General features: G+C 40.7%; 1 protein-coding gene across 1 annotated transcript in view; it reads left to right on the top strand.

Moving 5' to 3' along the window:
* Positions 1 to 27,689, top strand: part of dym (dymeclin) — a 49,362-nt gene that overhangs the window by 13,659 nt on the left and 8,014 nt on the right. The window contains exons 10-17 of the mRNA XM_070924158.1: positions 1,820 to 2,005; positions 2,136 to 2,314; positions 3,951 to 4,076; positions 4,217 to 4,330; positions 4,505 to 4,599; positions 9,015 to 9,114; positions 21,863 to 22,045; positions 24,583 to 24,696. Of these exons, the coding sequence (XP_070780259.1) occupies positions 1,820 to 2,005; positions 2,136 to 2,314; positions 3,951 to 4,076; positions 4,217 to 4,330; positions 4,505 to 4,599; positions 9,015 to 9,114; positions 21,863 to 22,045; positions 24,583 to 24,696 (1,097 nt within the window). The remainder of the gene's footprint in view (positions 1 to 1,819; positions 2,006 to 2,135; positions 2,315 to 3,950; positions 4,077 to 4,216; positions 4,331 to 4,504; positions 4,600 to 9,014; positions 9,115 to 21,862; positions 22,046 to 24,582; positions 24,697 to 27,689) is intronic.

Raw genomic sequence — 27,689 nt, forward strand, 5'->3', positions numbered from 1 at the left:
GGGCTCCGTCACAACTTGCCCCCCCTCTCTCTCTAGATCTTGTTTGCTCTCACACTCTCACATTCACTCCTTTTTCTGAGGAAAGAAGAGTATCCTGTGTGTGTGGGGAGAGAGGGACAGACTGACCAGTGCAAATGATGTAATTTCTCTCTTGGGGATTTCTGCAGTTTGTTGATGTGCTTTTTGCTCAAATCTAAACAAATTCATTCCCCTCCTCACTGGGATCGCACACACATTTATACACACAAAGTCAGACTGACTGTTGGAGTAGCTCTTTACTAGCCATTAGTGAATTTATAGGCAAACCAATATATAAACCATGGATGTTACTAAAAAATTTAAAGTTGTTGAAAAGAAAGTATTTTGTCATGTATAATGGTTTAAAACAACCTCACAGGGTCTTCATCATTCACAAGTTCTTCCTTTTGTTCTGTCTCCTTCCTTTTAAAACGTTATACATTTTTAAATACATTTTAATGTAGTAGCAGTCAGTGCACATGAAGCATTTCATCCCTTTTAATGTCTTAAACTAATGCCTCCCTCTCCGCTTGACTTAAATCTCTCTTGGTTCAGTAACCAAGTGAACTGGTGACCTACGTGTGTCATAGTTGGATGGATCTGGATGACTTAGTGACTCTGGCAGCAAGGAGAGTGTGTGCAACTTCAGTCAGAGAATTGTTCCACTCTTCCGACCTTCACCACCAGATGGCAACAAATCTATTTGGCTTCTCCTCAAATTCAGTAGCTTGATCAGTGTGGACCAGCAACACACTCATACTGTCTCTCACTTGTGCTTGGTTCGTGCATTCTGTGTGGCTAGACGTGCAGGAGCCAGAGACTGTCATCTGTGTACCTTGGTGTTCATGCTTCTCGTGCTTCTCGTGACGCCTGAAAGCACCAGCACTTTAGTGACTTTAGGAAATTCAGCTCCCTCTCGTCCCCCAACAAGAAAAACGAACCTCACTCCAGTTGGCCAGTGGTTCCAGTTTCTCTTTGTTCTGTGGCGCCGTCTATGTTGTTTCAAATTTCAGGTGCTGCAAACCATTGTGCGTGACTCCATTGTGCCCATTTTGGCCTTGATTACATCAGTCTGGCTGCACAAGAGCTACAACTAGTGAGAATGCTTTATTGCTTTCTATAAAAAGGTTGACATACACAACCTGACTGCTCTTCATTACTGGATCCTGCACAGATTACTCATCTGTTGTACTGAAACCGTGAGCTGCAGTTCTCAGGCCAGTCTTGAAACTCTCTGTGCTGAAATACAACCTGGAGAACACCAGCTGTTTTCAGAGTAAAAGCTCTAAAAAGCCACGGTACACTACCTGCTCATCACCAGAGAACACAGTGGAGTATTTAGCAGCTAAAGAGCCAAAATATTTCCCTCATGAGTTGGTAGAGACCAAAAACATAGCTAAAACAGATTGACTGTACTGTAGGACTGAAACATGACTCCAAATGAATGAAAGTGATGCTCATGACTGTTGGATGAGTAAACATGTGACTTTTTGCCACATCAATGTACATTCATGTCTTAAACTCAGATTTAAGATGAGCACAGAGTAACGATCCTCCTTTTAGCAGATGAATGTGAAAACAGTCAAACCCTGCACATACGTAATTCTGCACAATGATACTCAAACATACAAGTAAACTAACAATGAGCAAAGCACGTTTCTGAGTGCAGTGCAGTATTAAATTAAAAAGAAAACCCAATATAACTCAATTATTGCATTGAGTGCAACACACTAAATGTATATTTACGTGTGTGTGTGTGTATTTTTATCTAAGTACTATTTGTGTGTCTGTCTGTCTGCAGGTGGGCTGTGGAGTGTCTTCACATTGGGTGGAGCTGGCAGCAAAGCCGGGATAGACCAGGAACACAACCCCTTACCTTTGTCCAATCAGAGCCTTCTGTTACTGCTTGTCCTCGCCAATCTGACAGATGGGCCTGACTGGCCCAACCCCTACCGCCAGGCTATTACGTGTTTCAGAAACACACAAGGTATAATATTTGTTTATTTTGATCCATTGTACATGTTTGAGAGTTGTTCATGTGTATGAACTGTACCAGACGGCAAAGAAGTAATGTAATGAAATAATAACCCTGATTATATTCGCCTCTGCCCATGTAGACACATCGTCGCTTCCCGTGGAGCAACCTCACACTTTCCAGATCAATTTCAACAGTCTGTACACAGCGTTGTGTGAGCAACAGCGCTCTGACCAGGCCACACTACTACTGTACACCCTTCTTCACCAGAACGCCAACATGAGGACATACATGCTCTCCAGAACCGACATGGACAATCTGGTGGGTAGGATAGCAGTGAAGGCCGTTGTTAATTTAGCGAGTGTGCTACACAAATGCATGCACATTCATTCCTTTTTCAGTCTGACATTTTTTGTGTAGTTTATTGACAAGGCAAAAGCACCGTTAAAAATGAATGAAGTGTGATTGGCTAATCCTCAACAAAACACATTATGCAGTCCTTCCTTGCCCACATGGGTATGGCCATGAAATCGCTTCATCTAGGGCCGATGCTATGGCTCAGTAAACAGCGAGGATGTATGCAGTGGCAGCTGGTGCTATTCTGTCCATATGGGACAGTTATTCTTTATAGCAGAGTGAATGTACTGAGGCATTTAGTGAATGAAAATCAATCTTTAGCTCAGCATGTCAGATGGTATCACATAGGAGTATGGTGGACGTCACATCTGAGGCTCTTTCACGCAGTGGGACACAGAATAATTTGGTCTTATTGGATAGGAGTAGGAGTTAAAGTCGTGTATATCTGTTAAGCATTTGTACCAGGTTTAAAGGGAGACAAATTACAATTTAAACTAAACTAATTGCAATATAAATTCATGAAAATAACCAAGCATACGCAGGAAATGACCTCAATTTACCATCATATTCTGAAACTGAAGGTCAATTAAATTCCATTATGTCTGATATGAGTATGACATTTCTGTGTTACTCCCTATTTATTGCTGCTATAACAAAATATCATCATTAGCAGATCTAGATTGAGCTTATTATGTAGGGGGGCTACTAATGAGTCTAGCCACTTTCTCTGCCAAGCAATAAAGCACAGCTGCACGACAGAGTAATGAGCTAACGCTGCAACTGTTTGTGTTCATCGCTCACAATGCTAGCTACTAACTGCTTCCATTCTGACAGTATGATTGTGAGAATTAAATCTTTTGCATACTGTTGTCATTAGCCGCTCACTTTTACCATCTGTTCTGCATACATCTGAATAAAACATCAGCCTCCCCCTATAGTTTAGCAGTCATGATGTAAAATATAGTCTCCTCAACAAGCAAATGCAGTGCTGCTTTTCCTGTTCTATTGTCTGGTTTACTTGGTACTCACACACCACACACCACAGGTGGAAACACTACTGTAACAACGGGCCTTTATGTAGTATAAGTAATAATGTGAGTTTATTGGGCTTATGTCACCTGACAGATTAAGCTTCGACAAAGCCCCCTGGCAAGACACCAAAAGCTTCCTTTCGCTCAATAGAATAATACAAATAATACATTTTTGAATGTGTATCTTTTGCAAGATTGAAGTTTACATTTTTTTCCACCGTTGCTTCTGCAATTTGTCCCCTCATGCTGTTTGATTGTGCCACATCCAAGGCCTTCCTCACAAATTGCTAGAACATCCACAATTCCACAGTAATCGGCCCCAACATGAGGTGGTTAATTAGTATTTGTTAAAATGTTAAACCAAGGAATAAGGAATGTAACTGACCTGTGGCAAGTCCCACACTACCTCAAAGCTCCTCAAGGAAAAGCAATGTTAAACACCCCAGTATTCTCAGAAGTACACACTGCAATGGTGGATCTTGTAACTAAGATTTAATCAATGTAATTTCTGAGACAACATCTACACACATGCTCAGCCCTTCCTCCTGGTCTCCCACTCTTCCTCCCAGGTGTTGCCCATCCTCGAGATCCTTTACCACGTGGAGGACAGAAATTCTCACCATGTCTACATGGCCCTCATTATTCTGCTCATCCTCACAGAGGACGATGCCTTCAATCGCTCCATCCATGAAGTGGTGGGTGGACACAGTTTAATACACATTGTTATTATTGCCACTGCAACCTTCCATTTCTTGCAGTGGTTGGGATAATTGTGAATCATTCCTGATGTTTTCAACAGGAATGTCTCATTTCTGTGTTCCTCTCCCTCTCACAGGTATTGAAGAACATCTCATGGTACACAGAGAGGACGTTGACAGAGATCTCACTTGGAAGTTTGCTCATCCTGGTGGTCATCCGCACCATCCAATTCAACATGACCCGGACAAGGGTAAGTTTAACACTCATTCACACACACAGTTTATGCACTTGCAAAGCAAACAGATATGCATTCAGAAATCCATCAATTGACACTAGATCCAGCTGTAAATATTGAAATAACAAAGCCATTTGCAGTTTAACAGTAACATCAGGTAACGTGTATATTTGTGTGCGTCCTTTCTAGGATAAGTACCTCCACACCAACTGTCTGGCTGCACTCGCTAACATGTCGGGCCAATTTCGTTGTCTCCACCAGTACGCTGCCCAGCGCATTATCAGGTGAGGATTTACTGTAGGTGTACAAATGACAGAACAGAACAGAGTATGATGTCTTTCTTCCATCCATCCATTTTCCATATGACCTATTCCAGCTCTCGTCTTATTCTAGTAAATTTATCCTTTGAAAATGTATTAAAAGTGATTTGAAACAAGTATTGTGTCAAATACTGGGGCAAAATGACCAAATCTATTTTTATGGTGTACTTTGCCTGTTTCACATTAAATATGTTATCTTTACTGGTCTAAATTAACTAGGGATGCGTGATATGGACAAAATCCTCAGTATATATGGTTTAATATTACAATACCAATACATATTTTGATATAATAAATTGAGGAATTGTTAATGGATAATTCAGTGAATTAAATACCTGACAAATCAAAAATACTTCATCACAATGATGTAAAATGCATACAAAAATCCAACATTGCGAACAATGGTATAATACACCTAGGGGTGATATAAAATGACTGCTGCAGTATAAATGGTGCGGCAAAATCCCTGACAGTAGTCAATATTGTCTCAACTTTAAACTGTGCTGACTATGCATCTTTTCTGAGAAACTGAGTGCTCAACCTCAAAAATATAAATCAGTTAATAAAGTAGACAAAGATGGCACACCATCAAAGCAATGTGTTTCAGCCAGAGGCATTCCTTAGAGCATGAATATGAATAAAGTCTGCCCAAACTAGAGCTATTGCACAAAAAGTGATGTGCTTTCTGACATTTTTGTACTGAAATCAAACAGCACAAGTAGTATTTCACACTTAGCTGGTGTGTATTTCTATCTTCATCTGTGTAAGGAAAGCAAAGAAGCCAACCACTTGTATGTATGTTATAGTTAAATGTTTACATGTCTTTGTTCAGCTTTGCTGTCCTTGTTTTTAGCTCTATTTTTATCTTCCTGAAAAATGTTCTTGGAACTGTGTGCATGTACTCTGAAAGCAACAAAAGTCAAATTCCTTGTATGTGTACACATACTTGGCCAATGAAGCTGATTCTGATTCAAAAGAGTGACAGAAAATGCCCAAAGACATGGGTGGACGTTCTAATTCACACACAAGCACACCCATTCATTTTTAATGAGTCACATTGAATCAGCACGAAATATTTATCATTATAGTAACTTGGCAGTGGCCGCAGCAGAAGAGACTAAGGAATGAAATGTTGAGAGAGTGGTGTGCCTGTGTAGAGAAGAACATTATGTAACTGAGGGAAAGGGTTTGGCCCGTGAGGAGAAGGAAGACTTGAGAGGACCAGGTCCAAACCGCACACACACACACACACACACACACACACACACACACACACACACAAACATCAAGTAATTCATGTCTGTTTGTTAAAATCACACGGGAAGGAACGTTTCCTTCCCTGAAGATGTGCACACGTTCACGCATACTCAAGGATCCTCTTATCTTCCTGCCAATGTCTCTCTCCATATCTGTGACTCTCTGGTGTTTTGAGTCAGAGAGGAACACTGTCTGTGAATGTGTACATGTCTGTGCTGTAGTGATGTAGAGCAACTGACTCCATGTCTGATGATAATGATAATGATGATGACTATGATGAGCAGGGCTGGGCTAAACTGGCTTGCTGTCTGGTTGGCTGGCTAGATAAAGGGAATTTCCCGCCAGGAATTTCCAAATGTGTGCCAGGCAACGCTGAACTCTGCTCCTTAATTGACTCTCAGAGAGAATCACAGTTGGTGCTGTTTATTTACAGGCAGCAGTGGATTTGAACTACCTCCACCACCTGCATCCTTCCTTATTATTCCTTATTATTCCTCTCTCTCATTCATTCACTGATTACTCTAATGTGTGCAGACTCAACACAAACGGTTTAGTTCACAATACGGCTGCAAGTAGCAATTCTTTTCATTATTGATTGATCCACCAGTTACTCTGTCACTTAATTGATAAATTGTTTGGTCAGCAAATAGCAAAAAATCTCCATCAGCCGATGGTGGCATCTTAAAATGTTCGGTCTGACCAACAGTCCAAAACACAGAAATATTCAGAAGAAAATATTCACATTTGAGAAGTTGGAACCAGAGATGTTTTTCTTAAAAATGACGAGAATGACTAATTAAATATCAAAATAGTGGCCTGTTAATTTTCTATTGATCTAATAATCTATTATTTCAGCACCATTTGATTGTTTCAACTCTAGTTCACTGTAGTCCATAGTTAACTAAGCAAACGTTTTCAGTTTTGAATTTGAACAAAAAAAAGGAATGACAAAATATTGCAAACATTTTTACGCTTGTTGAGGTACAAAGGTTTTGTCATTTTGTTGTTTTGGACAAAAGCGTAAAATTTAAATTACAAAATTAGCTTATTTAATGAATGTGTAATAAAGGCTGCGGTACCTGCGTTTGCATCTTCTACTGTAGAGGAAGTATAAGCACCAGCACCAGTGCATGCAGAAAGCACACAAAATAAGAAAGAAAAAGAGCTAGGGTGTTGAGGGTATACATAACCGCAACCCCCCTTATTTGAGTCCAGACGAGGGCCCTTTGTTGCATGTCATCCCCCTCTCCATCAACATAGCAGCTGATAAGACACAACAAGAAAAGAGGAGACATATGAATTAATTTTAAAAACACAAATACCATTTTTGGCGAGCAGCAGCAATGAAATGCCATGATGTATCATGGCATATGTATAAGTTACTGGTCCTCAGCTGATTACATAATCTTGTCACGTATCCTTGGATATATACACCAATAAAGGTGATTGATGCACCAATTTACATTTTACTTTGACAACATTTCCGAAATTCTTTTAAAACATGAGCAGCATTTTAATGGAAACGTAATACATACATGCAAATGTCCAAGTACAGATTTCAGAACAGAACAGCACACAACCATGCACTGTGTGTGTTCAGATAAAGAAAGAACCCTTTGAACTGGTAGAGACAGAGCACCTTTACATCTTCAATGTGTTGGGGTGGACCACGTCTGTCATTACTTCAGCCTCATAACTGATTTTTGGATCAGGCCAGCAGTGTGGAAATCCTTCTGTCGCTGTTTCCTGGGCCGTGTCCGTCACTGCTTCGGCATAAGCGACAGAGCAACTATTCAATGTACTTTTCTTGTGGACAAACTTCCCAGGTGGAACTTGGTCGGTGGTCTCTCATTTGAAATAGAAAAAACTGACATGATAGCATGACAGGTCCTATTAAGTAGTCGTGGCTAATAGGGCCTTTGACATTAGGTCTGGAGATAACAAGTAGACCTCCTCATAGTTGCTCAGATATCTCCTTTCAGCTATCATTTGGCCAATTAGCCTGGATAACGAATGCTGAGAGATTTTGTGTGTGTGTTTTCCAGTGCTGACAGATGGACAGGTGTAGCTCTAAGGGGCTTAGCTGAGCTCTGTTCCTGCATCTGACTTTCCCTAGCCCTTTGCTGTCATTTAATTTAATTTATTCTGCAGTTTTTTCCTTGATTGACACACAAATTAAATATTCAACACCCTTGGGGGCCTACAAAGACTATTAAAAAGTTGTAATTAAAACAGAAGGTGACTAATAATTAGAATAATAATCACTGCAATAAATACGATATGAGACTCTAAGAAATAAGACTCTGTAATGAATAATATCAGATTTAATAAAGAGCTCAACCAGAGAAAAATATATATTTTGTTTGTTTTTTAGAGTTAAAAACAACTCCAAATGACATTGAGTTCTTGTGTGACGACACATGTTGAGTGAGTCAGTTTACTATGGCGTCAAAACTATTTATTAATGGTGTGTGTGTGTGTGCCTATTGACCCACCCAAGGTCGCCCAAGCATACTCTAGGACTCTTGATGTACGTGTCTGTGTCCATCCATCACATGCAATCATGCAATCTCATCCAGACAACCGTACACACACAAACACATACAATAAGGTTAAAGCAAGTCAGTTAAGCAGCAGATCAAACGGCAGACCGTCACAGTCGCAACAGCAAACACGTACATGTACAAATACTGGAAATGTTTTCGAAAAGTAAGCAAGGCTGTGACCTGTTTAGGCAAATAAAAGCCAGGTTAGAAAAAGGAGTTGAGATTGTAAATTTAGCATCATTTTTAGTATTTTGACACATCATTTCTAAAACTGTCTCTTGCCAATTTCATGATTATTTTGTTATTCCAAGACTAATTATTATTCATTACTTTAAAGGCCTCGTTTAGAAAGCAAAACAGGCCCCTCTCTAATAATAATCTGTCTTACATAAAGGCTTCTCTCTTCAGTAAAGCTAAGTAAAGGCCACTATTTGAGTATTTACACAGCACATTAATTACTGGTGAACATGTGCAGTATGACGACTGTGTATTTGTGTTCTGTGGTGCTAGTAGAAGTATCATTTATCTGTCATTGCTGCTCTCACTCCTTTTCCCCTCTCTGTGTCTCTCCCGCAGTTTATTTGCTTTGCTTTCCAAAAAGCACAACAAGGTTTTGGAGCAGGCAACACAGTCTCTGAGAGGCAGACAGGGAGACAACACGGCCTTGCCTGACTATGTGAGTAACTCTCTCTCTCTCTCTCTCTCTCTCTCTCTCTCCTTATGCACTTATTTGCCTTTCTAGCTGAGAGCCAGATGAGAAGATTGATACTAATCTGTCCGTTAAATATGAAGCTACAGCCGATTTGCTTAGCTTAGCATTAAGACTGGTAACGGGGAGAAACGACAAGCTTATGCCTATACACAGGAACATTTTTTGGCTGGGAGCAAATACTTCCTGGCCAAGAAATAGTCCCGCGCATGATGCCCATAAAAACACAAATTGTACATTTTTACACCTCCATTTTTGTACGGATCGAACAAACAAGATATAACATTTTAATTAGTGAGCTTTAGAGGTGCTGCCAGGCTGATTTTTTTCACCTTTGTATGGAGCCAAGCTAGCTGTTTCCCCTTGTTTCCAGTCTTTATGCTAAGCTAAGCTAACCAGCTTCATACATAGCATACAGACATGACAGTGGTATTGATCTTCTCGTCTAAATTAACTATTTTACCCTAACATTTTGTAATGGTTTGAAAAACAAGCAATTGTCATAGCATTTAAATTCAAACTGTATTTTTATTGAATAAATGTATCATCTAAATTATAATCATCATAAGCCAGTGTAGCTGTTGTGTTGGTATTATTTGATTTCTGCCTTGTAGCGTCTCCTCCATCATGGATTTTTAAATTTTTTTGATGTCTCTCTGTCTGCTGTAAAAGACTGAGACAACTCCACATTTTGCTCCTGGCACCAATTATGTTGACCAGTTTAAGTACTGGGATTCATCTGAGGATGTAGCGCATAGATTGATGTTGTTTCTACGTTTTCAGCCGCTGGGAAGCATCACATTTAAGGCCTGTTTCTGCAGGCCCACAGTCGAGTGGCAGTCTGCAGCTCTGTCTACTCCAATCCTTTTTCTTCTTCTCATTGGTTCCCAGCCCACGTCCCACTCATTTAATTGGTGCTGAAATGGAGTCTCCACTTGTAGAATAATATTTGATGAAAGAATTGAGCGTTTATAAAATTGAATGTCGGAATCAGTAAAATTGAAATTTCTCTGAAACACGTTAATCTGAAATTGAAATCTTAACAGCACCACTGCTGTGACTAAGTGGCGGAGCTTAAAGCAATAGATTAATCAGGATGTTGTCCCAATGCAATCAAGTATCTGTGGATCTCACCAGTAGCCACACCTGACCAATGAGTGCACTCTGTTGACTATTGACTGTGTATAATTGTCTGTATTTGTGTTCATCTCTGCCTTCAGGTCTGTCTGTATACGTCTCAGTCTGGCTGTCTCATTAGATTTGCATGGTCCTAGATAAGTGCGCGTGTGCGTAAACATATTTGTGTGTGTGTGTGTGTGTCTTTGGGGGTTGGAGATGTATTAGGAGGTCCCCATAGATGCCCTTAGGTGTTTAGGAAACGTGAGAGTTTTTGAGTGCTCCTTCAACCGTGTAGTGACTGTCTGATGAGGCCCCTTACAGACAGACATCTATGCACACACATAAACACACACACGCTCATAAAAACATATAAAATGCAATTATCCAGCTTTGTTTTGATGCCTCCTTCCTTAAGGGTTTATTTTAATGGTCTGTTTTATTTATACACATGCATAAATGCCCAATACATATGACGTAAAATGGAAGAGAACAACATAAAGAGAGATTACTTTGCCATGATTAAATCTTCTCTGTTAAAGATATCAGTCCTGCCAGCTGTTCTCTCCATAGAGAGTGCACTCAGAGTGAATGTAATAATAGTGACAACAATAATAAGACAAATACACTGTGAGAGGTCAAAGTGTAAGGTCTAGTAGAGTATAGTAGAGTTTCAATATGTTGCTCAAAGGCACAAGGCAAATTTTCAGTGTGATTATTTCATGGGATTTTTACAACAAGGGTGTTCTTTCCTAGAATAGTGTCTGACATCCCGTCTGGATCATAGACTTTTAAGACAGAGCTGGTCTGGACTTTTCTGATACCGCTGTTATCCTTGAGCTTAGACTATACTAACTCAATGTGACATTGGTTCCCATGTCTACAAGGGTTTCCGTGGCTACTGTTCACAGCTACAAGTCAACTTTTAGCTTTATTGTCATCTCTTGATTAAAAGGAACATATTGTGTCGTTTACCTTGTGAGCATGTGCACACACATACACCCACTTAGAGATATAAATTCAGCTTAATTGTGTCTTTGACAGCAGTTGAGTTTCATGTGAGCTCACACACAAGAGCACAATCAGCTTTTCCCATGTATTTGGCAGTAAACTTCTTGGTCTTAGTCAGTGTTTTTGTGTGTTTGAGGGAGGGGGACCTTCCTGCCTGGCCTTGATTATGGCTGTTTATCATTTGTTTTCATTGATTTTCAGCCTTTGTGAAATCCTCCCTGGGTTTTTTTATTCTTATTAGTTTTATGGAGGGCATTGTCGGTCTGTTGATCAGTCCACCGCTTAGGTGCCGGCTGAAATATCTCAACAGCTATTGGGTGGATTGCGGTGAAACTTTGTAGATTGTACCTGCTAAACATGTTAGCATTGTCATTGTGAGCACTTTAGGAGCTCAAAGCACAGCTGAGTACTGCCTCACGGAGCTGCTAGTGTCTCTTAGTCTTTTTTTAAATTCTCATTTGCATTGAAGTATGGCATAGATCGAGGTTTTCAAATGTAGACCTGATGACCAAATGTAGGGATGCTACTAACAATTCATTTTCCTCAATTAATCTGCATTTTCTTAATAGTTTACTCACCACCATCTCCCAAGCTGCTCTTCACAAACCCAAAGATATTTAGTTTACTATCACATAAAACATTTGAGAAGCTGGAAACTAGAGAATTTTTTGCTCTACTGATCAGATCATTTCAACAGAAGTGACCCATTATGCTGCAGTGAATTTCACATAGGACTGTTTATCTTCATCAGATTCTGTCATGGATGATAACGCTGTGTGATTTCTGAATGTGTGTGACAATGAGCGCTTAAACTGTCTTTGCATATAGACTAAATCTTAAGCAAATATCCGGCTTACTTGTTCATATAAACTGAGGGGTGAGATTGTAGATTAAAAAAAATACACCGCTAGTTAAATGTTTAATGCAATGTCAAATACGAAACGAAGGATATTCCATAGAACTGAAGTTAATGGTTGCAAACGTTATCTATAAGCGGAACATTAGCTGACCAGCCATTTATTTCTACTCTCTGGCATCAGTATGAATATTAAACTGAAATTTACATAAAACCTTACTCATAGCTTTTCTTATCTGGCCAGCTGTAATGACCTCACACACTGGCTAAGGTCTGTCAGTGGTTTCGGAGATGTGACGTCTAAGAGAAGCACTGCTCATTGTGTCGACTCCTTTGTTTTTTTCGTCTCTGGCCCTCCTCTCCTCCTCGAGTACTAATGTAATTGAAAGCATCCTGCTCTGGTGGTATTCATAAATCCACTTCTTAAATTGGGAAGGGAGGGAGTTTAGTAAAATATATGGAGAGATAAAGAGGAGCAGAACATGTGGAGAAAAGAAGAACAATAGAAAGAGGAGAAACAAGCAGGAGGAGAGGAGAGGAGATGAGGGTGGGTTTGTGATGGGCATCTGGAAACAATGTAATTTGGCTGAGTCTGGCTCTGGAGAGAGAACTAATGTTTGTTTAATGTGGGATTGTCCTGGACATGTAATTGCTCTCTTTAAGAGGGGGAGACTGAGAGGAGGATATGAAAAAACGTTGTCAAATTCTCTAAGCTGTGGGTTAAAGCTGGGTGCATTCTGCTTATGTGTTAATGTCTCCCTCTTTTTCCTCCCCCTCCGTTTCCCCCCTCTCTCCCTCTTGATGTCTGCCTCTTGGTCCATGTTTCTCTCTCACATATACACACATAGAGCACACACACACACCCCCATCCTCGTATGTGTTTGTGCTGCTGTGTCTGGTTAGTGTCAGGGAAGAAAGAGTGAAGGGCTCGGGCCCCTTGAGCCCCCATGGGACAGCCAGGGGCTCCCAGTCCAAGCAGGGCAGCTCTCAAGGGGGCCCGCGGTTGCTCTCTGTACCTCTGATTGCAGATTTTTTTTTTTTTTTTTGCCCTTTGAGATATGTGCAGTGACATGCTGCATGTACTCGTACACACAAACCAACATACAAAGGAGGAAGTATGTGCTGGGTTGCATTGCATTGCGTTGTGTGTCACTGTTTATGCTCCCAGCCAGTGGTAGTGGTAATGTTACTTCTCTGCCTCTTAGTCTGTTTACCGTTGCACATTTCTGGGAAGAGACTACAGGCACACACACACACACACACAGAGCCAGAAGCATGTTGGACCACCCTGTCTATGTGTTTATGTGCACTGGTTGAGTCACAATCTGTGATCTCTTTTTAATAGCCAGAGTAGACACATGCATTAGCTTTGTAGCACCATTCTTCTTGTTTAGGGAAAAAGCAGAGCCCGAGGATATATCAACAGATAATAAACATTATGCCTTCTGTTTGTTATCAGGCCTTCCAGGAATTTGCCACTTTCTTATTAGGCTACAAGATTGTTTTTAAGAATTCACAGTTGTCTATTAATGTTACAAGCTCATAGATGACTAGAAATTGTGTCTTTAAAGTTGATAATCCTAACCTAGTCTGAAATAATATGTAGGTGAAAAGATCATTTTAACCAACAGCACTTATTGTTTGAGTTTTTAATCAAGTGGCATTCATGTTTGTGCTGAAAATGATTATTTAGTTCATTTGAAGTGGCCTTCATCAGATTATTTTTTCTTTGCTTTGTTGTAATGTTATTTTTCATTGCCTTGAGTGGCTTTTACATTGTTAGTTGATGACTCAAACATATTCTGCTAATGGATTCATGCGGTCTTAAGGGTCCCATGTGGACCTTGACCGATAAATTGGCAGATATTTTCCTTATTGCAGCTGTATCGGAGTATATTTTGGCCAAAGTAACAAGAAATTGCAGCACTCAAATGCCGAAGTATGTTTGAGGTAATTTAGAGACGGTGTTGCATAGTTTCTCATCTAATTTCTCAGTTTTTAAATCTAACAATCTCTTTCAAGATTTTTCGTTTATGTGTTTTTGTCAAAATTTTTTAGTATCCAGCTGATATTTTGTTATCAGATTTTTTGAACTCATACAACAGATATGGATATTTGTATCGGCCTCAAAAAATCCAGTATCAAAACCATGTTTTATATTACTGTGTTTTGCTGTGTTGTCATTCGTTATCTATTTACCCACCAGCCTCCATACAGGAGGAGTTATAGTTTTTGACATATACATTAATAAACACTTATTTCTGCTTACGACTACATTATGGTGTGTTGTAAACCATTTCTAAATGTTTATTCACTGCTTATGAATGACTTAAAGTAAAGTGTTGCCCATACTGTAAAATGACTTGTTGTTCAATGTATTCCCCACTTCCAGTCTCCTTTTCCATACTTTTCCATCCTCTCATGGTCTTTCCCTCCTCTGCATATTTTATATGAAATGATTATGTTCTATGGCTCAATCACAAATGGGAATCTCATGTATTTTCAACTTTTACTTCTCAGTCTCTGAGATTGTTAAATATGGCGGTTTCATCGCCTGGCCTTACGCTGACATGTCCATTTCATCTAATTCCACGGTGCTGATGGAGACTCTGGGACAACATCATGTGCAAGGACAGGAATTATTGTCTCCCTTCATACATGGTGTAGGTGGAAGTAGGAATTGATTGATTGAAGTGTGAATGTTACATTATCCTGTCATATTTCTGAAAGTTTTTCAATCACCCCACAAGACTGATGTACATTATCACACCGCTTCCCCTGAAATCAGAGGTCACAGTGCACACACACACACACACGGAGCTTCTTGTCATTTCATGTGAAAATACCCACAGGGGAGAGATGAGCAGAAAAATGAGGAAGGTAAAGGCTGCCTATATAAGTCACTTTCCTCAATTTCATACCATACCAAACCTCTAATATATTTGGCTTGTTGTCTGGAGTCTAGCATAATGACATGAGGATTATCAACTAGGTTATTATATCAGGTACCTCTGAGTTGATGATCTGGTGAGAAGCACCTGAGAAACTAGCTTTTTACTCCTTTTTTAGCACTAGCACATCCGATTCAAAGATATCAAACAAATGATTATTTTATTTAAACATTTTAATCCCTTAAAAACTGAATAGAGTTCAGTTTCCAACAAAGCCATTCTTTTTCACACACCAGAAGGAAATAATGTAGTAGTCATTTTTTACTGTTCTCACAGACATTAGCAGTGTGAAAAAATGCAGCTCCCTCATTCATTTGAATGGGACCAGACCATCGACGCAGTGGGGGTGCCAAGACTGAGAGTTGAACCTGGCTCAACTTTTGCTGGAACGTAAGCCAGCAAGGCGCTGCGTTGGCCAATGTACGACTGAAGATTCACACATTGTACTGGAAGTTCCCAGTAGATTTTATTTAACAAAGCATTGTTTCTACCTAACAGAGATCTTCATCAGGCATAGACAATGGGAGATATCAGTGCAACATTTGCCTACAGTGTATTGTGCTACTCTCTGTCTGCCTGTGTTGGTCTCTCAAATACATGCAAGCACATATTTCTGGTAGATTATTTTGTAACATGAACTCCATATTTCTACTGTTTACCTTGTGATTGTCGTGATGGAAGATAAAAATGATGGCTGCTGCGATAGTTTTCCAGAGTAGAAAAATACTTCCTGATACAGACTACTGTGCAGGGAAAATCAGGGACCTACTGGACTTCCTGAATCATATTTCATTGTCTCACAGGTACCTGAACAACACACCCCCATCAATGCACCCCCTTGCCCTTTTTAGACACAGGGCTGTTTTTTTGTCACACCCACTAAGGTGTTGTTAGTAGCAAGCCCCAGTAAATGAGGTTTAATTACGATAGATAGATAGATATTTCATTTATCCCCTGGGGGGAATTCGCAAAGCCATGTTTTTTTACGCGCACTCAATGAACTGAACTTGAGGTTTAAATTGCCATGTCTTTGGTGGTCTTTATAGAAGTTAACACTGAATAAAATGGTCTATAATGAGGTTGCGCTTTACAAATTCTAAAGTAACCTCTTAGACTGATGCCACTCTTTATGTAGCTCATTATGTCAAGTCTGTCTCCTTGTGTTCCACTCATTAAGGTTGTGTCCTGCTGAGAGCTTTTGGTCTCTCTTGAATTTTTTTCCTTACCTGCGTAGTGAAGACGATGCTAGGCCTAGTTAGGTTACATGTTGGCCTGTTTCTCTGTATATCTGTCAGCCTCTTATCTTCTCTCCTTCATTGCTCTGACTCTTTCTGTATTTATTCTCGGGCAGTAGGAGTGCCACCCCTGCAGGCAGCAGGTGCTCTGGGGTCCTAATGATTGTCTACTTCCAAATGGTAATTAGGGCAGCCCCGCTGTGCCCTGGTCTTTTCCTGACTGAGGCACAGCACAGCAGAGCACAGCTAGCAGCAGATCAATTAGCACTGCCCACCTATCTGCCAGAGTACCGTTGCCGCCGTTGACGTCATCTTTTTTATCATTATCACTCGCGTCATCGTCGACAGCACTGCTGTTTTGCCCCCCAGCCCTCCTGCTGTTAGTGCTAGCCAAGTCTCCGAGAGCTAGTGTGCTTATAACAATGTGTCTGTCTGCAAATATGCTGGATTTCCTCTCCACACAGAGAGTGATGCAGCGATTGTCCAACACAGTCTCTCCGAAACAGATCCTAGACACAGACTGGCAGGCAACATTGTTGGTGCTGTAATTCTCGGGGCAAACACTGTCTTTTGCCTCATTCTGTGTGTGTGCGTGCAACACAGGATGTTTTGTGAGGCTATGGAGTAATAAGAGGCTGACCTTGGCACAATGCTCTACAAAATGGTGTGATTATGAGATGCCCGTGGTACCATAATGCAGGTCAGACAATGACCTATTTAAAAAAACTCCCAAAAGACACGGCAGGCTGCTGCTACTCAGCCAGTCTGACCCTCTCTGTCTGTCCACGTGGTGTTCTTTTCTTCTCTTCAGGCTTTCCTTCATCTATCTTTCTCATTCAAACCTTCCCTATTTTTTTAGCCCATTATGATATTGCTTCAGGGATAAAAATGCAAATATTCTATCTTGTATTCTGACACTGTATAAACAGAATTCAAGCTGTCTTTTAGGTGTGGCTTTTGACTCTTTCTGTTTGTCTCTCATTCATGTGTATCTGTCTGTGTTTATCTCCATGCCCTTGTCTTTGTCAGTACTCTTTCTTAATATGTCTGGTTTGTCTGCCCTGCAACAGCCTGCAGTGAGCAGCGGGGCCAGCCAGGGAATCACTAAGCTATTGGTTTAATGATGCCAGCTCCTACTTTACAGGGATTTACATGTCTGTGTCTCTAAACACCCTGTCCACACACACAATCACTTGCATAAGAACACGCATGGGTATGATAGGACGGCTAGACACACACACAGATAGTGTAGTGTCCTTCCCAGTCGCTGATTGCATCTCTAAACTCTATAATTTTCCTTGTCAGACGGATATCAAAGGTCAAACATACCTGCAGACATAACACATTCGTGCCCAGCATGTTGAGGTATTAGCAGCAGAATGAGGCAGATGGAAAAGCTTACAAACACACACAGGCATATACGCACACACACACAGGCTTCCTATAAGATTTGTGTAAATGATGAAACAAGTAAAATGGGGCAGGATCATTGAGACTAATGATATAGCTCATGTCTGAGGCCTATGTTTTCCTGGGTGGAGAGAAGACATTAAATAGCAGCATGAGTGGTTGTGACTAAATGACAATGCAGGAGGCTGGAAAATAGCACATGACTGGAGGAGAAGGAGCAGAATAGAGGAGGGGAGGGGAGGGGAGGGGGAGCTGGAGAAAGAATAATGGTTTCATGCAATCATACAAACACATGTCAGGTGTTTTCTGGCTGTCTAGTGGATATATTTTTGGGGAAAACAAATGCGAGAGAACAGAGTGGGAAGTGGAGGAGGAGCCAATATATTTAAATCCTGTCTGGGTTTCAAGTAGACCATGGACCTCTTAATCTCATCCACTTGACAAACATACACACTGGGCCAGGCAGACGTCTAGCTAGCCTATTTTCATGTGACCTGAATTCCCTAGTGTGGCATTTTTTTCCCTGCCAGGCTAATCTCATTAAGCTGGATGCAGAGCTAGAGAACAAACACACTAGGCATCCCTCACTCCTACTCTACCTGGCTCTCCTCCTTTTGTCTCCTCTTCATCGCGTTCACTTTCTTCATACTCTGCTTCCATTTTTCTTGCCGTCTCCTCTTCCTCCTACTCAGTTGTCTCCCATATCTGTCCCTGTTTCTGTCTAATTATGGCCTGCCACAGTAGAACAGAGTAGAGGAGCAGGCAGTAGAGTTGAGCCCAGAGAGCCACCTCTGCTTCCAGACGCACAATCAATCCTCATTATAGCCGGCTCCCCCTGCCTTCCACTGGTCTCTTCAGGTCTGCCTGTTAAAGCTCCACGCCACTGCGCACCTTTGTCAGCCAGCCTGTGGAAATCAATCAATCAATCAATCAATCAATCAATCAATGGTCAACGCACAACAGAATACAGTTTTTCACAATCATCCTAATCCCCCTGCCTACTTTCAGGCGGTGATTCTGTGTGTTCATGTGCATGTGATTGTGCGTATGTGTGGCCACTGCAAAAAAAAAAAAAGGCCACACAGCAAGCAAAGTTATTTATAAGATAAGGACTTGTTTCTGAAGCAGGGCACCGAAGATGGAATATAAAATGCTACCACATGCAGTTCTGTTACAGATGGTTAGCCCAGATTGGAGGTGGAATCTCAGCTTCCAATCAGCTTGCCGCCGCAGTCTCGCCGAGCTGCTGTTTTGAATTTGGTCTTAGCCGGTATTAGCAAATTCTTGGTCAAAACAGGTCATCATCAGAACAATGATGTTTGTCATGAAAATGAATCATTTAGGATAAGCCTTGCAATGGAGAATATAAAGGCCCATTTTCTTCTCTATGAAAGTTCTTGTTTGTTTGTTTTTCCATGGTAACAAATAGATTTTATGAATGTTCTTTATTACACTTTCTAAAATTTTAAATGTGTGTCATGGCACAGAGGAAACAAGCTTTTTATCATAAAGCTTTACTGATTTATAAATCTATACATTAAAGATTATACTGGCTTGCTCAGCATCTTCTTCTAATGTATTTTACAGGAATTACAATACTTCCTGGGGAATACACATTTCTCATTTAAAGCCTGAAATGAGGCAGGATGTAACCCCAGAGGAAGAAACTAAGGCGAGGCTTCCTGTAAAGCAAAGATGGCGATTAAAGTTTTGGGACCAACTGGCTGAACTGATGTTATGATGTTTCGCTTTTTTTTCTTGTTCCAGTGTTGTCATTTAAATGCCCCAGTCCTTGATTGGTATTCAGTCCCTGAGCTACTGTCACATCATGATAGATAGTTCACAGTCTGCAGTTTTTGTAGCAGCTGAAGAGTGATGGTATGGTCTGTATGTAAGGTGATGCCCACACACTGCCTATCCATCTGTGTTGAACAGGTATTAACGGTCATGTAGACTAAATCTTTTAATTTTTTTCTTATCATTGTCGAGAAAACATCATGTCCACTTGTGAGTGGACTTCTAATGCACAGCTGAGGGCAAAGGTGCATCGTCTCCAGGAAGGCAAAAGAAAACTTGATAAATCTTGTCTTCGGATCCTAAGTGCTGTTTATTCAAAAGTGGAGTCAACTAAAAGCCTCAAAGAAATTTTCAGGATTTCATTGACTGCTTTTCGTACTCTCAAGTAACTTCTTCAGTTCTTGCATGGGCTAGTTTGCATCTTGGTCTCAATTCTTTAGTTTAAGGGATTCTTATAATCTTATAAAAAAAATGTTTATGTAAAAAAGTTTAAAAGGATCACATTTACTCACACACATACAGCTTTTCAATGTGACCCGGTCTTGCTATTCCAGGTAATCATACAGACCCAGTATCAGCACTGGAAAGGGTCAGAGAATCTTTGCCGTGTGTGTTACAGCGGTGGTCATTCTACCACTGGACTTATTTCATTAGTACACCATCGCATTAAGCTAAGCTGCTTTGAATGTTCTTGACTCTTAGTCTGCATTTTTGTCTCAGCTTCTTCTTAGCTGTTGTCGGTCTTTTTGCTCTGCTTTGCATACTGTTTTATAGAGTAGATATATCTCAAGGTCAAACACTTTTTCAAATACCCTTACAATAAATTGGACAAAATGTTTTTCTTTTTGGCAAATGAAAAACACAGCATTGTGCCTCAAGTCTGTTTTGCTAGCAGTGTTTTTCATTGAGATGAAGCGTGGTGCTGTTCATTGTTTTTTATTTTTGGAAACTGTCTGCATCATCTAGGCATCTTATCTATAATACCATCAGTACATGATAGATTTTGCAGAGCTCTGCCCACAGTTGTCACACCATGGGAAATCATATCTCATCTCTTGAACTGTATTCATAAATTCATTGCTGCCTGGTTTTTATCTCTTTAAAGATTATTCATTTTCCCACAGTCTCTCTGCCGTTTCCTTTCTGTGCCACCATGGGACATGCCATGTGGGACGTTATCTCGTCACGGTGGCGTCTGTCTGTCTGTCTATTTGTCTGTCTATGTAGACACATTGTTGTGAGCACAGTAACTAAAGAACAACGATAGAATCTCTGTTGTTAAACCGTAGGTTCCCCAAATAGAGCAGATGGTCTGGTGAGATTTTAGAATGCCTTGCTGCTTAGATTTCCATATTAATGACGAGTGATCTTCTTGGAACTACCAAAACTCCTTAAAGTAATAAAGTCGGGCTGTAGGTTAACTATTTTAAGAGCTACAATTGGTGGTACAAAGGTTAAAGCTTTCGTAGCACCAACAGGCTGACAGTGTCCACTCAATTCCTAGTTAGTTACCAAGACCTGACATTGTCCTCAGGTCTATTCCCAACACCCTTCTTGTTAAAGCATCTCAAGTTCCATTTAAAACTCAGCATTTATTTTTATTTTTAGTTCCTCAGTGGCTAGAGGTGATGGGAGGCGGATTTTTGTTACCTTTGGACAGAGCCAGGCTAGCCGTTTCCCCCAGTTTCCAGTGTTTGTTCTAAGCTAACTGGTGGTAGCTCCATATTTACCATACAGACATGGAACTGGTATTGATCTTCTCAAAGCTGAAAAGCGAAAGCGTATTTCCCAAAATGTCAAACTATTACTTTAATATATCTTTTGACATTTTAGCTTGAGCTCTCGTAACAACAACACACTCATACACACAGGTTCCTACCTTTTACAGCTTTTTGATGTGTTGTTTTCTCTGCTCCATATCTGTATTTCTGAACTTCATCACTTTTTATTGTGATTTGACTTTGTGTGAAGAACTTTGTAAATAACTCATCATGTCAGCCACTCACCCCCTTCCTCTTTCCCTTCGTCGTTCCCACACCCCTATCTTCCTATACTGTCACCTGTCACTAGCGACAGTTGTCTTTGCCCTGAGAGGAAACATGCTGTGACACGATCTGTGGCTTACAAGGTCACCTTTCTGTCCCTCACTAAGACCTTGACTGACAAGTTAGTAACATCTTTCATCCTTCCTTTCATCCATCGTTTTGCTATTTCTTCCACCTCTATGTTCCCCCCCCTGCTGATCAACCTATCAGGAAGCAATCATTTGAAAACACCATTATAAGTGAAACCACTGTAGTGGGAAACCAATTAACCTTTACATCCTCCCTCTCCCCCAGGCCCAGGACCTGAATGTGATTGAGGAGGTGATCCGCATGATGCTGGAGATCATCAACTCTTGCTTGTGCAACTCTCTACACCATAACCCCAACCTGGTGTACGCACTGCTCTACAAGAGGGAGCTCTTTGAGCAGTTCAGGACGCACCCATCCTTCCAGGACATCATGCAGAACCTGGACACGGTCAGTCGGCTTTCTCCCTGATAGTCGCCTTAAATATCAGAAGTGAATTAGCTGAAGCTTTAACCTGGGAGAGCTATACCTCAAGCTGTTGGCTGATTTGTGGTAATTATTCCATAGATCAAGGTTATGTAGATGTTCCCTGAATGTCCTCCCCGTCTGCAGGGAAAGTTTCAAAAGGCCATGCAGCGCTGGAACATATGTGAACTGCATCGTTAACATAGTGTGCAGTTGGACTGTACCGCATGCTGAGAGCTCTGTGAGCTTAAGTAGTATTGATGAATTAATCAGTCCCCTTGTGTCGAGGGTCTCTGTGTCAAATATTCATTGAGAGTGTTTGCCGTATGGGAGAGGAAGGAACAGAGCAAGAGAAAGCTGTCATTCATAGCTAAATTAGTCATATAGTAGAAGGACGGAAGCTTTCGTGTGTGTATGGGTATGTATGTGTGAGAGTTGGGGGTTGCTGCATACATTGCCATGGGCTCTGCTGTTATCCATAAATATGAGGAGAGCATGCTATCTAGAAGCCCTCGGTTAAGTCAGTCTCCCTAAGGCTATTCTCCAAAACCTTCCCTGTGCTTGCAAATCCGTGTGTGTGAGCATGAGATTCAGGATGAGGGGCTGCTTTGCTCCTCTAAATTAACCCCATATGGGAGGCCTTCAGAGTTAATGAAGAGATTAGTATTAGATAGATGTAGACACACACACACACACACACACACACACACACACACACACACACACACACACACAGTCCTCATGTAGGCTCTGGTGTGTTTGAATTCTCTAAAGCAACCACAGAACGTGAACAGAAAAAACATTGCCTGTAGATGCATTTTTCACTGTTGGTTTGACAAAAAAGAGCATTAAAAAGAATCAGTAATACCTAGAGTTCTTTAATTATCAAATATCAAACATTCCTCCAGGGAAAAGAACCTAGCACAGCAGTGGAAACGCAGTTTCCTTGATCTCTTGTTTCGGCTTAAACCCAGAAGGCATCAGATAATTTGAGCTCCAGTGAAGTGCTTATTTTAAGTCGGATGAAACATGCTCAAACCCTATGGTGAATTTGTAATCTGAAATACTGTATGTATGTCTGTATGAGTATGTGGCCCACAGGCATATTAGCTGAGCCTACGTTAGTAACATTTTGAATTTGTGCATGTTTCCACTCTCTAAAAGCAGAATTCATGCAGTTTTATAGCCATTTCATCAACATTTATCCACTTATTCGCAAAGAGTCACAATCAGTTTTGTTATATAATTGGTATATAAATTATACTATATGTAGCTCTGAATCTCTGCATAGTATAGACTCATTTCTGGGGCAACTTACTGTTGCTAGGAAACATGGCAACCCATGGATAGGTCTTGTTGGCTGTTCATGCAAAAGTAGCAAAGCAACATAATGTTGCTAACAGGTTGGAACATTCACCAGTGTTATTGTTGACAGCATGAAACCCTCATGATGCCACTTTGTTCTAACTTTGATCTCCATATTGCACCCAGTGTCATCATAAAGGGTGTGGCTGCTGCAATATCAATGTGACAGCTCCAAACAGCGGGATTAGAAGAGTCAAAGAGCTTCGTGACAGAAGTGGGAGTTGATATCAAACCTCAATGAGATCAAGACGACATGAGATCCTGTGTATTTAGAAACAGGATTTAAGGGTGAAAGATTTAGACTAGAGCGCGACCGATACTGGATGGGTAATACAGATATTGAAACTTGAGAATAGTAGCAACATGATGACAATATATCAGCCAATATTCTTTGTTTTCTTACATAACCAAACATTATTTTATAAAGATATGTTTGAGTAAAGATATTTTACAGTCAGAACAATAAACTGTTGCCAGAGATGACAGTAGCAGTGAATATAATATATATATAGACATACATATACATTCCTGCTGTATATATTTTTAACTTTTATTTTTCACTTAAATATTGTAAATGTGTATATTTTTTATTCTCTATTTCTTATTTTTATATTTTGTACATACTTTTATTTCTAAATTTATGCTACTTTCTAATCTTGAATGGGAGCACCAGTACTGTAAAATTTCCCCCCCGGGGATCAATAAAGTATTTCTGATTCTGATTCTGATTATAAGATAACTGTTAATTCTGAACAGAAAATGTCACTAAATTGAACTTTAGTTAAGGAAAATTTCAGTTGACTATACATAAACATTTACTACTGCAGTTTACGGCTCTGCAATTTCTTTTTTACATAGAAATACTGTTGTAGCCATGAGACAGAGCCAGGCTAGCTGTTTTCCCCAGTTCCCAGTCTTTATGCTTAGCTAAGCTAACTGCCTCCTGGCTGTAGCTTCATATTTTTAACTGACACAGATATTAGAGTGGTTTCAATCTTCTCATCTAACTCTTAGCAAAGAAAACGAGTGAGCATATTTCCATAAATTGTTCTTTCCACTCAAAATAATAACACAAACCAACTTCATAATCATTCTTTTTGTCTGCATTTCAAATCATGTATTGTGATTGGCTGTTTCCTCTCGTGTGACCTTTTCAGGTGATCGGCTTCTTCAGTCAGCGTCTGGAGCAGGCTGGAAGTGACCTGTCGGTGGAGAGGGTCCAGGAGGTCATCATGAAAGGAGCCCAGGCCCTACCCAACGACAGACTGAAGGTAAATCTCTCTCTCACACACATTCACACACACACACACACACACAAACACACACACACACACACACACACACACACACACATAGTAGGGGGACAGATGAAATGGGAGACCATGGAGACGAGGAATAATGAAATATGAGACTGGCTGAAGAAAAAAGACGTGGTACATATTGGACATCAAGATGTTCGTGTAGAGGGTGCAATGTGTTGTCAAAGGCTGCGAGCTATGGTGGATTGGTGTTGGGGAGATGAAGAAAAGAGAATTAGTTTGTCTGGACAGGTGAGAGAGGGAGAGGTATGGGATAGGGATGTGGACTGGGGGGCGAGGGAAAGATGGAAAGAACTGTTGGGACATGAGACAAAAGGCTAAAGCCCAATTCTCATTAGCATTAATGCCTATCTTCATTCCATCTCTGCTGGCCTGCTACATGCGAACATGTAATGACATTTCAAGGAGATGGGATGGGGGACTAGGGGGCACTTTGTCATGGGCACATAAGATCTGGGGGAAGGGGGCGGCGGGGACATAAATCTGCCACCGCGCCTCGTTACCCAACACTCCGAACACTCCTGGCGAGTTCGCTAACCCCCGCCCTTCCCAGTGCTCTTCCATTAATCAGTGAGGAAATATGTAACCAGCGGTCTCCCCACTCCGCTCCTCACCAGCACTGGAGCTCTTAATTGCATGTTTCATCATGTGTTTCATGTTCTATACTTGGCGGCTGGCTGCAAGGCATTTGTCTCGCTTGCCGATGTGGAAGAGGGATGGTGCGTGGTCACGAGTCCATGTGCTCCCTCAGTCTCGCTCTCATTCGGCGCCTTGGAGCGTTGATGTAGCCGTCGACCATACAGCCGTAGAATTACACATGGACACATGTGGATAACCCTGCCACGTCCTTCAGCGACGGTGCTGTACCTGTAGCACGCATGCAGTTGGAATATGTGCGTATGTGGTGTGTCTTCCTCTGTCTGTGTGTGTTTGCAAATGGCCATTTGTGTGCCAGTCTTTGTTTCTGTGCAAAAAGTGTTGTTGAGCCTCCACATTGACTCTCCACCATCTGAATGCTTTCCGGCTCTACAGGGTGACGCGAAGCATAGAGAATATCTGGGCAATGTCTCCTCGGGGAGAAGTCCCCGCCGCTCGATGCTACCATCACTCAAACAAACAGCTGTCTCTCTGCCTCTCGCTTCCCTTCATCTTATGAGCTCATTCTGCTCTACGGCTCCCAATGTAAAAATCCATACGTTGGATTAATGTTGTGTGGAATCGTCAATAAGTCGGTAATTACTCAGTAAAAGCTCCTAGAAAAAGTATTGGTGTCTCAATTAGTTGTGTGTGCATGGAGAGGGCTGACAAGAAAGATGTTTGTTCCTCTCTAAAAAAATAAACACAAGTCGAGTCTGAGCATCTTAATCAGCTTGTTTTTTCAAGTTATTCTATCCCATGGTAATTTTCACGTTTAATAGTAGCACAGTGCTTGTCAAGATAACAAATTATTAATCTTACAAGTGCTGTGTTGAAATTTGAATCCCTGAAGTTGTGGCCATGTCGACACTAAGCTGGCTAAATAAATTTTAAAAATCCTCTTCTCTCTCTGTTTTGGCTTTCTGTCTTTCTCAACCAAAACCAGAGCTTTTTGAGGAAACTCCCCAGAGTGAAGTCTGAAAACGCTCGTGTTGCATTGTAGTGTGTACATAAATATACCTAAATACGGAAAATAACTTGGTCAAATAAATACATTAGGCCCACACGCAATAAACTTCTTTAACACATTGATAAAATTACCCAGCAACCAGTTCCAACATTTTCAGGCAAGTATGCAACATAACTGCTAGGAGTACGTCTATATTAAGCTGTCTAAATTTTAAAACCCTGTTTTCACGTGAAAAAGATTTATGTCCACATTGCTGTGTCCAGGCCATTATAGTAGAGACTTCTGTCCACAGTGAAACACAAAAACAGCTAAATCTCTTCTTCTTCGTCTGATTTTCAGTTGAGACAAAACAACAAAACTTCATCACAGCCAACATGTGTGTGGGACAGACAGCTCAGCTGACCAAATCATTATTTTATGGTCACGACGTTGTCTGATAAACTCACATAACTACAGGTTGTATTACTAGTTATATCAGCATTTTAAATTAAATGATTACAGACAGTTAGTGACGATGGCCCTTTACCCCTCCATTTAGTGTCCGCCTGCTCTTTGTGTTTAAATATCACAATATAGTTGTTCTCATTTACATAATTTTCTATTTGTTGTCAGACAGTGGAATGAGTATGAAATAGTGATATAACCACTGCTCATAAATACTACCTGTTAACCAGCAATCAGTTCCAAGCTGCTGTGCTGCCATGTAAAGTCACACAGGTTAATGACTACAGCTGCGCCGTGTGTTTGGCTATATTGACATTTTAAATGATCGATCACAAAGAAAGTTAGAGGTGACAGAAAGTCCTTCTGAACTTTACTGCCACACAGCCCGTGGCCCTCACTGGCCAGCTTACGTCATGGTTTTGCAAAAACTCTGTTTCTCCTGTATACAGTGAATCACCAAGTCGGCATTTTAAGATTTATACACTCAGGAAACAGTTTTGGCAAAGCTCATATTTTGGCCAAGCAAAACACCATTTTAGTCTGGACAGAGGGCTGAAATGCAAATTAAACCAGCTTAGCGTGGACATACTCTAAGCCTTCGTCAACGAGATAACATTCAATGGTCTTGACCAAATTACTTAAACTTCAGTTGTCTGACAAAAGATAAAAATATGCAAAAAGGCCAAGGAGAGCAACCATGCTGTGTCTGTCCCACTCTTCAACTGATGATGGCTGTTATAGACAGTTTTGTCATGTAAAGATAAAGAAGAAGACATTTCGCTTTTTTCCTATTCTTTCTGCATTTCAGTGTGGACACGGCTTTGTTGCCTTGAAATGTGTTTGTTGGGAGGAGCTGGCAGTTGTAAAGTAAATAATTTTGTTTAGATTTTACTGA

Source organism: Enoplosus armatus, chromosome 18, assembly GCF_043641665.1.
Source record: "Enoplosus armatus isolate fEnoArm2 chromosome 18, fEnoArm2.hap1, whole genome shotgun sequence".
Classification (NCBI taxonomy): Eukaryota; Metazoa; Chordata; class Actinopteri; order Centrarchiformes; family Enoplosidae; genus Enoplosus; species Enoplosus armatus.